At 42.3% G+C, this 13,618-nt stretch overlaps 1 protein-coding gene across 1 annotated transcript in view; it reads right to left on the bottom strand.

The window, feature by feature from the left end:
* Window positions 1-11,966, bottom strand: part of LOC110831051 (SNF4/AMP-activated protein kinase gamma subunit) — a 122,815-nt gene extending 110,849 nt beyond the window's left edge. Inside the window, exon 1 of the mRNA XM_022066647.2 lies at window positions 10,006-11,966. Coding sequence (XP_021922339.2) covers window positions 10,006-10,875 — 870 coding nt within the window. The 5' untranslated portion in view covers window positions 10,876-11,966. The remainder of the gene's footprint in view (window positions 1-10,005) is intronic.
* Between the last annotated feature and the right edge of the window lie 1,652 nt (window positions 11,967-13,618).

Raw genomic sequence — 13,618 nt, 5'->3', positions numbered from 1 at the left:
TGGTGGTGGTGTTACAATCACCAGACCTACTACTTTCTGTTCTCGTAGATAACCTTGGTTTTATAAGTGGTGGATATTGTGAACGCACTAGACTTCCTAGGTTCTCTTCCCGGCAGGGATTTTGATATTCCTCGAATCTTTACCTCGGTATTCCGAGGTAAAGATTCGAGGATTTTTGTACGCCTTCATAGCCACTGCCTTGTTACAAGGGTAACGTTTCCATCCTTGTTGCTATTTAAGGACGGTTAATCAACTACAAGTTATGCAGGGACGAACTGAATGAAAAGATGATTACACTAATCTATAAATAAATTGGAAATTATTGGATAAGAAGTGGTCGTGGTCTATTCAGAGGTATTGCCGCGAAATTTGCCAGTGACTGACAAAAACCACGAAACCAATGCGCTATGCAAGATTCGAATCATGTTGATCCGCCTTCTGAATAAAAGTGTGTACAGGCGTGTGCCTCTGTTTCACCTGCATGTTATTACTTCACACCACGCTATCATCATCATCGTCGTCATCGTCATTTGAACAGTCAGCAGTATTCCAGAGAATATAAAATGGCAAAACTGCAGATACGTGCCCGCTCTGGGCACCGCCCAGGGATCATGCAGTATCACACTGCAGGTAGGTGAAACATGCGTGACCTCTGCTGTTGAAGATATGTGGTAACCGCATGATTAATCCGCTTTAACATTCAATAACTCTGTGCTTTGCTTGTGTATTTATGGGTTTATTTCCCGAAACAGCATTAACCGATCCATCTGTGGAACGAGGATGCGTTGTATTTTCTTTGAGGTAACAATTAAAATTTTAAATCTTCTTTACATTAACTTCGTGATTCAAATGGAATGTTTTCAGTCCATTTCTCGCCAATATAACGTATCCATTCCCCAATTCTTTGTCTTATCCACAAACCAACTTTATCAGGACAAGCGGGCACAGCCTGGGAAATTCTTAAATGAAACAACAAATGTTTCACTCGTCACGGACCAGCAGACGAGTGGGTTTGTTCAGCCCTGATAATGACAAATAAAACTCCTGAAACCGTATGACGTACGTTTTTTTACTAATTTTACTGGCTTCACGGCTGCTCACTGTTCTGCTACAAGAAAGATGCACGTCGCGAGAGAGAACCGTGATATCGGGAACCACCACCCGAAGGCACGTGTTACGTTCACGCCATCGCCTTCATGATCGAGACAGTAAATAGGCTTCCTCGTTGCTACAGTCCACTTAGACTCTTGGTTTCCTTTTGTCGTGGAGCACCCAAATTCTATTCAGACAGATGATAGGACCAACTAGACGTGGAATCAGTTATCGGAGAACGAAACAAACTGGCTTTGAGCGGAATTCTGATGCTCGATATCAAGCGCTCGTAGACAGCATGGGTACCTAGATCGTCGTATGGCAGCACTGTTACCAAACAGAGCTCGTTCATAACACGTTATGAAGGCCCGCGGGCTTATTAAATAATATAATAAATAACTTTCTCGTTGTTTCCATAGCGTGAGACTGTCTCTGTGGAAAAGCGGCCTCTAAACGTCCCACTGTCCATCCAACATGCGATATATATAAGTAAATATGAGGTTTTGGTGGAATGATACTTACAGGGGGAAACCGAAGGACTGAGAGAAAACCTTGTCCCAGTGCCATTTTATCAACCACTAACCAATCACCTGAGCTATAGTACGGGAATCATTAGCAAGCGTGACAGTATATGGTACTACAATCATTTCCAAAACATTTCTTCTTCACCTGCTAGACGCTCCTCCAAAGCCCAGTCATGCTCACAGGCTGTTTATCATTACACAACACCTTAAGTGCAGGTGTTGTAAAGTCACGAAATAACCTAAGAATCAATTACGGAATTTCTATAAATAACCTGACGCTTTACTCTGCCGAAGAAAAGTTTCAATGCCTTAAAAAAACTGTCCAATTTCGACACATACAACAGCACAGTGAAAATGAACTTGCGAGTCACACACGTTCGAATTTACTGAAATTAAAAATGATTCCAAGCGTCCTCATCGAACTTTGTCGATAAAATACAACTTTCAATCGAATCTGATGACACAGATTATTATCTTATATGGAGACACAAAGAGGTTATCTGTCCGAATATATTTCGATATACAGACCTATTTTCTAAATCAAAATACGTTCCAAACAAAAACTGTGACTTCCAATAAGATGAACAGTTTTCAATCTAATATTTGAGGTTTTCAAGGGGTTAAGATGTCGATTGTGGTCTTCATGATTGTAACACCAGTTTTAAATCCGAAGACGAAAGAAATACGTTCCTCCGAAAAGTTATTATGACACATAAATCTAAATGGCGTTACAACCCAGAAGGCCATAATCGACAGTCTGTGTCATGTTCATTTATTAAACGACGTTAATTTGGAAGTAACAGATAAATCTAACGTTAACTTCATTAACAACTGGACACGAATCTAGTCCGTGACTAAATGAACCAATTACACGAAAGTGGTTTTCGTGAGTGACTATATTTTTATAGGCCCACAGAACTATAACTTCCAGTTTGAAAGAAAATAATAAAAGCGCTCATTATTCCAACTTTCTTTGAGGCTGCAACGGCCAGATGCAAGTACGTTTCTGTAGCATTAATCACATGGACATTTGTCAAATTTTACTCACTATCGCGAAACAAAATCGAGCTATTGGTTGAAATGCAAAGTTTGATGTCCTCAGCGCATGCATTTGCTACTTTGATTTTCTATATCTGGAAATAACTGATAGCTACATTCTATAAGATTCCTTAATTAGAGAAATTTTCTCCGGTCCGCAAAAAAATTGACGACCACTGGTCTAGCAATTACCGCTTTTCTAGTAATAAGAATCGGGAAGTTCAAGTCATATTATACATCAATCGACTGTTTAAAATCTTAGGTCGGTTATCCTGCTGAGATTCGATTCCAGAACCTGTAAAATGCTAAGCGTTGTGTTGGGGTTAGATTCACGCATCGTCCATTCCTATGACCTTCAATGGCTCGCTGCAAAAACACGAAAAATAACAATCGAAGTTTCATATTTACTTTAAAAATGTATCTCTGTGAAAAGCCAACGTTTGCACAACGGGCTGTAGTAAGTACACCGTGACGACACGAATCGTTACACTTTGACCGTATCAGATGCACGTTGGACCTTGCAAAACCTTAGCGCGTTTCATTTCTGACATCACGCGTCCTGATGGTTAGGGACACAGACGTTGGTTGGTATCTGCAGAACATGCACGAGACTACGGCAGCACCATCTGCTCTATCATCCATCGCTCTTGAACCACGGGTCATGACAGTAGTTTGTGCTCACAAGTGTTTCCACAACAAGAGGCAAGAGTTTGCACAATGCAACTTATTGAATCATGTAATGAAATGTGGTCGGCGGGATGTGTAGTAGGAAGGGATACAATTAAAATGTCCATCTGGAAACTTAACGAAGGTATCATGTGAGAGAATAATATTAAAATTGATCTTAAGTTACCTATAGGAAGTGAGAACCAAACGCTGATGAGAGGCAGACTTAGCATTATCCATCAAGCAGTGGGAGTACCGACAAGTTCATCAACACAAAAAATTTGTACAAAACTATTGTTTTAAAATATCAAATAATTCGATGACGTCCTAGAGTAAGTGTGAGAACAATGTACCACAGATGATGTTGACGCTGACCACTAGCCCCCCCCCCTTTTCTAGTTCCAAGGTCAATAACGAATAGAAGCCTCTATTCCCACCCAAAAGCCTTTAAGGTGTCCACGAGGGATAACTTTCTGATTCTGTATCAAATCTAAAACTTCTTGACGATGGTGAAGAATCATTTGAATAAAAATTTCCTTGGATATTATCCATCGTCTAGTAAAATATAAAATATAAAACGTAAAACGACGTTTCGGAGATGGGACTCTATCTCCGTCTTCAGGTTCCTACACAGTTGGGCCCACTAGATAGAGCTAATCCCTATCTCCGAAACGTATTTTTACGTTTTATATTTTACATTTTACTAGACGATGGATAATATCCAAGGACATTTCTGATTCTGCTTTCTTATTGGGCTTCTCGCCCCTGGATGCGTGTTCGTGAAAATTAGTAATTTGTCTGAAAACGTGCAATAATCCCAGCACGACGGGATCAGTCGTAGTTCTCTAACAGCAAACACTCCCTCTTCGCAGGAATAAAGGCGTGTGTACTGGACGATCCCCAAAGTGTTTGGCCTACTTCGGGTTGTTAGTTCGTGCGTATTCGCCCGCTTTCAAATGACCACAATTCGCACGAACACGCAGCCAGCGGAAATGCGGTCATTATCTCGTAAATAACGGTCCTGTTACGAAAATGTTAATTTCATTGCTGGCTATACACTTTCTCTGCAACATTTTCAACCCACTCTAGCTAAATTTTCATTGATATGCATCTAAAATTTGGCCCTTCACATAAAACGATTGTAAAATTTTGGACTAGATTCAAATCCGATGTCAATGCATCTTGCACCAGCTAAGTCAGTCCTCTGTTTTCCTATAAGCATCAATAATATCGGATAGCACAGTTTCCGGGACAAAACCTTGCGTTTCGCCGACGTCACTATCTTGCAGTCATAAGTAAAAACCAAATACATTACCGACAAAACAAATGAGACAGCGGGCGACAAGAACTGCAGCTGGGAAATTATGTTGAAAGGATGGGCAGTACATGCTTCCTCTACCTGCTACCCCTTCCAACCCATCTGACCCCCTTGCCTTTTACGTCTAACAGACGATGAACGCACAGATTCGTCCCGACTGTTGTACGCAAGTTGTCTTAGCTGCTGCAACGACTGAACACCTGCAGGCGACGTTAAGTCACACGAGCGCAGCTGACAAACCCTCAATGTTGACCACGGCTCTCCAAATTACGAACATTATTCCATTTTCTTTTCTAACCAAGTATTTCACCCAATTTATTTTCTTGTTTAAATCCGAAAAAGCCTGTATTTTCAAAAAAACATTTTTGGCCTTTATAATCCGGCCCGCGATCATATTAATTTGACAAAGTGAAGAGTTGGAGTAAAATTAAAAAAGCAGACCTGTCCCACTACACGCCATGTAGGCGCTTTGGGGGGGGGGGGGGTGGCGGTATAGCTCCTACTCATTCTTAACCTCGACTCTAGATAGGGGTGAGTGGTTATCGTCAGGCCCGGAAGAGTTGGAGACCCCTGTTTAATCACAGTAAATTAAAATGTGAAGGAAGGTTAAGGAGAAAGCAGTCAAGTGCTGCTACTGTCTGGCCTTGGTTATGGTAGAGTTCAGACAAGGCGAAAAGCCGTTCATTTCACACTGGCATGGACGTTACTTCGTTGTCGGCAAGTCAGTAATCTCTCCCCCTTATTTCTTTTTCCTTTCTCTCCCGTTATTATTTGGTGCTTTCGATATGTCACGGCACACAGTTTGCGAAACACAGCTCTGGACACTAACGATAATACAGAAATGCACGGTTACAATTCCTGAAGGCGCTACGTATAATGAAAAGAGAATTCTGTTGGTCTGGAACTTCTGCTTCCAACGTGTTTTCATTTAATTTGCCTAAGCAACTCATGACACGACCTAAAACGTTTATTCATAACTTCAGATAAAGGATCACTTCAAAATGTATGATAACGCAGTTTTCATGTTCTGAAAAGTCCCTTATGCGTGTAAAAAAAACGACACAGGATTCCGGAAACGAATAAAAGCGTGGTATTTATCCTTAATTTTCAGCTATGAGTAAAGGAACAAAGAACACATGCCTGCTTCAATCACCTCGATCTCACTTCACCCGCGGTACTTTATAAAGACGTCAAGAATGCGGAGTGTACAACCAGTTCGACTGGAGTAGTTTCCAACCCAGCCAACGCGCTGCGATTAAGTTAATAAGAAAGTTGTACAACAAATTAAAGATCATGTCTCTCACGCCTGCAAGAAAGAGTCGGTTTAAGTTGAAACCCGCATAGCGTCAGACAGAAGAGTGAATAAGACAACTTTGCGTTGGGCGTCGAAGGAAGCAGTTACAGGTACTTCAGTCGCTATACCCGCTCTCAGTAGCCGAGATCGAACCCAGGCCCTCCCAAGTACAAAGCAGGAGTACTGGTTAATATTATCATTTCTGATATTGAAATCTATAACCATTTTTCATTAAAGAATTAGTAAAGATGAATTTAGTCAGGGCACAAGACTTAAGTGGGATAACTGAGAAACTGAACGTTTGCACCGTTCATGAATATTCAAATTTCACTGTAGAAGAGAATCGATTATTTGTTGTGAATATTAATCAGTAGTTCGTTTGGATGTTCCGCTGCAGAAGTCAGCCAGAAACGAAGAAAGAAGTTTCTGCAGATACTAAAATATAAATGCAGTGGTAAATACGGAAATAAAATTTCCTTCAAGCCTATGAAATCGAAGTTCATTAAATTTTACAAACACAACCTGTCTCTAACACAAAGATCAATTAGTTAGTTAATCTGTTGTTTACTTTAATAACCATATGAAATTCTTAAGTACACCGTGCTTCAAAATGGTTTCCCTTTTGTAGTGTTTCATATATACGACTTGCAACATGATGTTTCAGGCATTCTCTTTGAAACGTTTCTGGGAACCCACTACGACCTGGAACTGACATTACGGGGCGACATTTCCTAAGTAAAAGAATGCTGCTTATTCGCTTGGCATTTGTGTTTCAGTCCGTCAACGTCCAGCAATTAAGACAACCCGGGAGGCAGCTCACCCTACCACATAAAGATCGCTTTGTCCAGACGGCCTCAGAAAGCCACATGTATAACCAGTTCCATAAAATTCACATTACCAGAGCAGCATAATTAACTACTCCATGGAGCAGAGTCCTTAAGAATGTAATAGTCACTCAAGTCGTCAAGAAATTACCAGGCTTTTATAGAACCCATGGCGTGTTCACTGGAGCCCGGAAATGGAACCTGCCATGAATCAAACTACTTCAGTCCACAAACGCTAACCGTATTTATTCATGATCCATTAATATTAACCTCACATCTACGCCTAGACGTGTCAAATGATCGCTTTCATTCTAGATTCCCTGCCAATCGCCCTTCCTGGCTCGATCACCAACAAACGTACTGCTTGGAGAGCAGGAGGCCTACAAAATACGAAGCTCCTTGCTACTTCCACTCCTCAGAGCACTAATCCAAACGCCCTTAATCTAATCTACGTTCTTCGTTCAGAGCGAGAGCCGACGTTACACACAACTTAAACCAACAAACCTATTATAACCCTTTACAGCACCTGCATTCTATATTTACGGGTTTTATAAGAAATTAAGTGCACAGAGCATTAAAAGCATTAGCCAGATGACCTTTCAAATGGAGAAGTGTTGTACATTCCTTGACGTACGAACTAAATCATTAAACAAAATTCAATTCAGCTTCACTTCAAATGGTTTAACACGTGTACGCTAGAGATCGGAAAAGAATTCTGAACCATTAATGGTTGCAAGAATTTATCTAATTTAATTAGGTCTTAATTTACTCGTGAATGTAATTACTTTTGCCTCCATATTGATACCGGGGTTGTTTCCTCGGAGGTAAAGTGGCCGAGGCGTGAAGCTGGCCACTCACCTCCATCCAGTGCATAGGGCTACGCCTCCAGTGCAAAGTCTTCAGGGACAATCAGCCGGGTGAGAACGAGAAGGTATAACCCACCTCGCAGCGCCGACTTACGGCTACAAACTGAGATCAAAACATTCAAGTGTTCGAAATAAACACATCTTACACATTTTTCTCAATCCATCGTCATTCCTAATAACTGTCGTTTCCAGTGCATTGGTATTTCCTAACTGGTTGAGAAATCGTCGTAGAATAAATGCTAATTAAACATGGCCCAATTTTCCTCCCAGCCTCTCTGCATGTAGCAAGAGGAAGATGCTAGAAGTTATTACGTCAGTGGTGAGAGAACACGGCGGGGCACAAACTCGACATCTGAATGATCGGGGAGTTGTTTGCGTCAGTGACGCCGGTGACGCCTTTCCTGTCACAAGATCGTCAGACCGATAAGTGCGCACAGCATCACTGTTTCAGGATGAAATTCGAAACCGGCGTTCCAAATAGCAAGTAGCTGGCTACTTTGAGAGACAGATAACAGCCTCGTCTCACTCGTTGCACCGGCTGGAAGCTGAACAGATCTAAGATGAATAAAGTGAATGCGTAATGAGCTGTTGTTCGTGTTTATCTGTCCGCGTGTTTAACCTTCCAAAGAACGTAACAGGAGCAGTTAAATAAATTAAATTCTCGTCTGCGTCGGTCCACTATGATAACCTCCACTTCACACGAAGCTCAATTAAAACAGTAAAGTATCCGTGATTTGAGTTTCACACGGCGGCGAGTATGACGATGGCTGTCTCCTGGTTGTTGTTCCGTGTAACCTGGTAGAGGTTTACCGACGTTTCAGAGATGCTTGCTGTCCGCATCATCTGGACTAAGAGTCCTATCCTGAGCCAGATGAATGCGCCCTGTTTCTGTAAGATCCATTTAAATATTACCCTCTCGTTAACACCTAGGTTTCCCAAATTGTCGCCTCCCTTCAGATTTCAGACTAAAATTTTGAAAGCATTTATTGTCTCACATGAGTTCCACACGTCCAACCCATCTCATATTTCCTGATTTAATCACTCAAACAATGTTATAAGAAGTGTTTTTTTTTAGTGTTCTGTCTGACGACAGGTCCATATGAACAGGATCCTTCCATCCTTTTCTCGGACTGGGACCTGTTCATATACGTTCTTGGCAGATGATCCAGAAGTGGTTTGCCATTGCCTTCTTCTGTGTGTGAATGGAGTGCCACGGAGAAACCGGGGAAGCCCCCGGAGGAAAACTCCGTGTTGCCTAGACCACGGCCTTGCCCAACACAAGTTATAAATTCGGGCACCGCCGGGAATCGAACCCGAGACCCCAGGATTACAAGGCCAGCGTTCTAACCGCTAGACCACCGTGGCAGATATGAGAAGTGTACAAATGATTAATACCTCACTATGTAATTTCTCCCATCTTAATACTACAAGTCTACAACTGCAATAACAATGTCTGTACATTCTTTGGGAGCTATACGTGTAGGTGAAAGTTTCTGAAGCAGTTGTAACTTCATCAAAAAATATTTAGCTTTTAATTTCGGTCTTTGGGTTACCAACGTTTCGGAGGAACCTACCACCTGCATCTGCACAGTATAAGTGAATAAAGTAGATATGTTGGTCGAGACGATCTCAATCCAAACTTCGTGTGTCACTGAACGCAATGTGTGATGCAAAGCGACCTCGTGCGGTGGGAAATCTGCATGCATGTGGGTAAAACAACGCAAAAACACGTCAACTAATGCGTGTCATCCCGCTGGATAACTCGTCCCAAACCCGTTCCACGTTGCAGACTCTGTAATGAAGCCATGGCATACTAACCTTGACAAGCCGTTTCCTACAGGAAAAGGAAACGACTGCTAGTGGAGTCGATAACTAGAAGGTTCTTCACATAAACCTTCAGCCTGACTGCCTGTTCTTATTAAGAAGGAGCTTCTAAAATTGTTAATCCTTTTGCACATTCGACAGTACCACGGTTTCTACGGGAGTCGTTACGAAATCGTGTTTCGTCTACGTCACTACCTTGCGAGTAAAAATTACAATTTTTTGTTTGTAATTATCAAATGTAAAAATCAAATCCCTCAGGTCAGCTCATAAATGTTAATTAATTCATAAGAACACCGGGTAGTAATTAAATTCCTTCCTTTCGGGTTTAACCCGATTACACGGCATTTTACAAGTTATGAACACATCTATCAAGCATTACAGCACCAGCAACCAACCAAGGACTACACCTTTCATTTTTAACCCTTCGAAGTCGTAAAAACCACCACCATTTATCAGGGATCGCGTTATGAAGGGAGGGGAATCTCGCACACACACGGAGGCCAACAGCCGCGGGAATTACGTCATGCTAGGTCGGGCCGGTTTCGGCTCCCTGACTCACCTTGCGCCTGCGGACGGTCTCGGGGACTACGTCACTCCTCTTGATCCACACCTCATCCGTAGAATCATAGTCAATGGTGGAACTGGAGGAAGCCTGAGATTTCATCTCTATAAGCGAGCTGTCGAAGAAGCGTTTATCCAGGTGCGGGGACTGAAGGGGAGATATCCGGTGGTTGAATAACATGGGTGACAGCGGGGGGAAAGCCCCTCCGGTATCCACGGTGGGAGACGAAACCGTGTGACGCGTAGCCAGCGACGCCGCAGGTGAAGAATGCTGCTGCTGCTGGACCAGGGGATCCTTCCGGCTGCCAGCACTGCTATTGGTGGTCTCGAACGACGACGTCGAAGACGTTGATGTCGTATCCTCTCGACCGGATGTCGTGGTCGTCGTAGTCGTAGCTTGGTCATTCCCGTCATCACTCTTTTCATCATCATCATCATCATCATCGTCGTCGTCGTCGTCATCACTCTTTTCATCATCATCATCATCATCGTCATCGTGCTCTTCATGCCGAGCCGCCTCCTCTTCCTCCTCCTCGACCTCTCTGCACTCCGAAAGCCGTCGACCCTCCAGGATTGGCCTCAGGTACGGCGACCTCAACTCCTGCTTAGGCAGGCGGTTCACGTGATGTAAGAAGTAGTGCTGGAACCACGCCATGTCTTCGTCCGAGTCATCGGAGTTGCTGTTCCCATGCAATAACTCCTTTAGAGCCGCCAACGAGCTGATGGTGTTGTAGTTTGTGGCTGTTGGCGACACATCGTCCTCATCGTCTAGTGCCTGCTCCTCCTCGGCTGCTTTTTCCGCTTCCTCTTCCTTCGTGCGGTCGTCATGGTTATCCTTCTTGTTACGGCCTTCTTTTGTTTTTTCCATTTATTACTGTTAACGTTGCCGCTTATACTGCGGACGCGACACTGAGACAATCTGCAACGATATACGATAGTTTCTAACGTTGGCAAGTTCCTCTTTTTGCTGCCGATAAAGAAACCGAGCCCGTAAAAAACAAACAATTCTGTGTCATTCAACTACAAGAGTTATCTTGCAGAACAAACATGGCGCTCCCATTCATCAGAATGCTTTAACAATATCTCCACAACAACAATCATCTTCAAACAGTTTATATTTAGGCACCAGATATCATCAGCCTGCAGCACTTGAACGCTTTTTACACACATGCACATTCACGACATAGAAACCGACAAAAATCCAAGGTCACTAAGATGCGGGAAGGAATCAAGTACTGCAGATTGGACTTATTACGGAAAGATTAATCAAATCTTCTTCAAATATAAATTTATACTCGAAAGTTCAATGAGTGTTAATAAAAGAAAACTGCTTCATGTTCATACACAAACATTTTTTAAATACCACGTGTAATTATTGTAAAAACTGTTAGTACCCTACCAACGTAAATGGTTTTGAAGGTCTTTTGACGGCCCTGCAAATTGAAAATTTCTGTTGAACTTTTCAAAAAGTTACAAGAATTATATAGGGGCTGCCATGTTTTGGCTGTTCATTATCACACGAACCATCATTGCAAATTAGTTATCACGTATCACGTTATTGTGAATTCTATTATCGGAGTGAGCACAACTAGTAGTGGGTTACCGACCTAAAAATCGCAAATGCTGAGGCAAAAACAATTAAACACCACAGTCACACAACACACAAAGCAGGTTACCGGCAAACTCGGAACAAAAAACGAAAAGCTAAGAAAAATTCAGCCACGATCCCACTGGAGTTTCACAGAAACACAAACACTAGACTGGCACATGATTTAATTTTTCACAAGCGAAGAACTCACCGAAACACAGCTATGCCACACACTACAAACAGATAATGTTTGTATACGCACGAGACGATCATGGCGTATTAATGTCCCTAATATCAATCATTATCCAAAATCCTAACATGGAAGCACACTCCTCTCCGTCAGAAACGTGTAGAACATTGCAACGCGGTGCCAGTTGTGGCGGCTTGCCGATCATAGCGCTGGAGTAGCCTTACGGAAGCGAGCAATCGCAGCCAACGTGACAGATTCGAAAAATTCTAGTACGCTAGCGTATAATTTAGGGATTGTCAAGTCTACCCTAACACAATGCGGTATTTAGACTGACCGATAGAATGTATGCGCGTATTAACCTTGGAGAAATTACCCTTTTACCACACAGGTCACTACAAGTACCACCTGCTTTAACACTCAATAACTTTACATTTTGCCCACAAAATGTAAGTTACGCGTCTCTACTCATTACTCTACAAAACAAAACAATTGGAATAGTAACGAATCTTTAAACAATCCTTTAATGAACAGGAAGATATTTTTCGAGACACCGTAACAGCTAACTGTGTTGTTGATTAATTAATTACTGCCTTCCCTAAGGACCCCGTTTTCAACCACAGACGTTATAAAGTACTGAACGAGATAAACACTTAATAATCAGAAACATGAAAAAGCATGGATTTGGAAAAATGCAGTATTGGCTTGAGTGTAGGCCCCACTAACCCAGCATTCAACTTGATAAGACTGAGGAAAACCACCAACATTGGCAGTCAGGATACTTAATAACCCGGCCAAGATTGAAACGAGCACCTCATAAATACATACTGAGCACCGATTATGTTAATTAATATTATATAAATGGCAGTAGCAATATCGTAGACCTACAACCAATGAAAACTGATCAATAAAACCAAAATTACTGCCAATTATAAAGCTGTGCCACTATACGCCATGTAGGCACTTGGGGTGAGTGGAGATTCTTGACCTCAGCACTAGATGGGGTGAGTGGTCGGCATCACGCCCCGGCCGGCTTTACCCCCGGGAAAGGACCCCGGTACCCATTGGATATGAGGCTGGGTGGGCCCCATATTCGGTCTGGACCAAAACAACTACTCGACTTTTTGAAGGACTCGACCTTGAACGAGGGGTCACACCATTACAACTCCTACGCCTGCACAGGATAATATTACACAAGACACTGATCTTATACATCCTTGTCTCGAGTGGGAAACGAACCCAAGCTCCCAGCGATCGAGCTATAAGGACCACTGTGACTGGCACAAACATCTGTAAATTCGTTCATACATATACGAAATATTTTAGATAGTGTCAACTAGAAAAGGATTACACGGTGAAAAATTATCCAGTAACAATAATGTAGACGTTCCTGTTTTTATTTAATATAGACCTATGTGTATCTATATTATAAAAATTTGTGATTCCTCATTGTCGTCAATAAATTACGTCATCAACAATGCCGAGTATAAACAAACTCGGCATTGTTGTGGAACACGACAATGCCGAGTAAAACACAACAATGCCGAGTATAAACAAACTCGGCATTGTTGTGGAACACGACAATGCCTAGTACAACACAACAATGCCGAGTATAAACAAACTCGGCATTGTTGTAGAACACGACAATGCCGAGTACAACACAACAATGCCGAGTTTAGTGTCTTACTCAAGATTTTAAAACGCAACCAACCCCCCGAAAGGGGGTTGGTTGCTTTTTAAACACTTGATCAAGCTCCCCCGAAAAAGGGGGTTGGTAAAGTATTTTAACCCTCCATTCGGGGGGGGGGGGGTTAGTTTAGTTTCTTACACAAGATT

This window comes from Zootermopsis nevadensis, unplaced genomic scaffold (assembly GCF_977971745.1).
Source record: "Zootermopsis nevadensis isolate Lab colony 2312 unplaced genomic scaffold, Znev_1.0 Znev_ptg000061l, whole genome shotgun sequence".
Classification (NCBI taxonomy): Eukaryota; Metazoa; Arthropoda; class Insecta; order Blattodea; family Termopsidae; genus Zootermopsis; species Zootermopsis nevadensis.
Note: the sequence above shows the minus strand (reverse complement) of the source record. Positions and strands in the feature narration are given on the sequence as shown.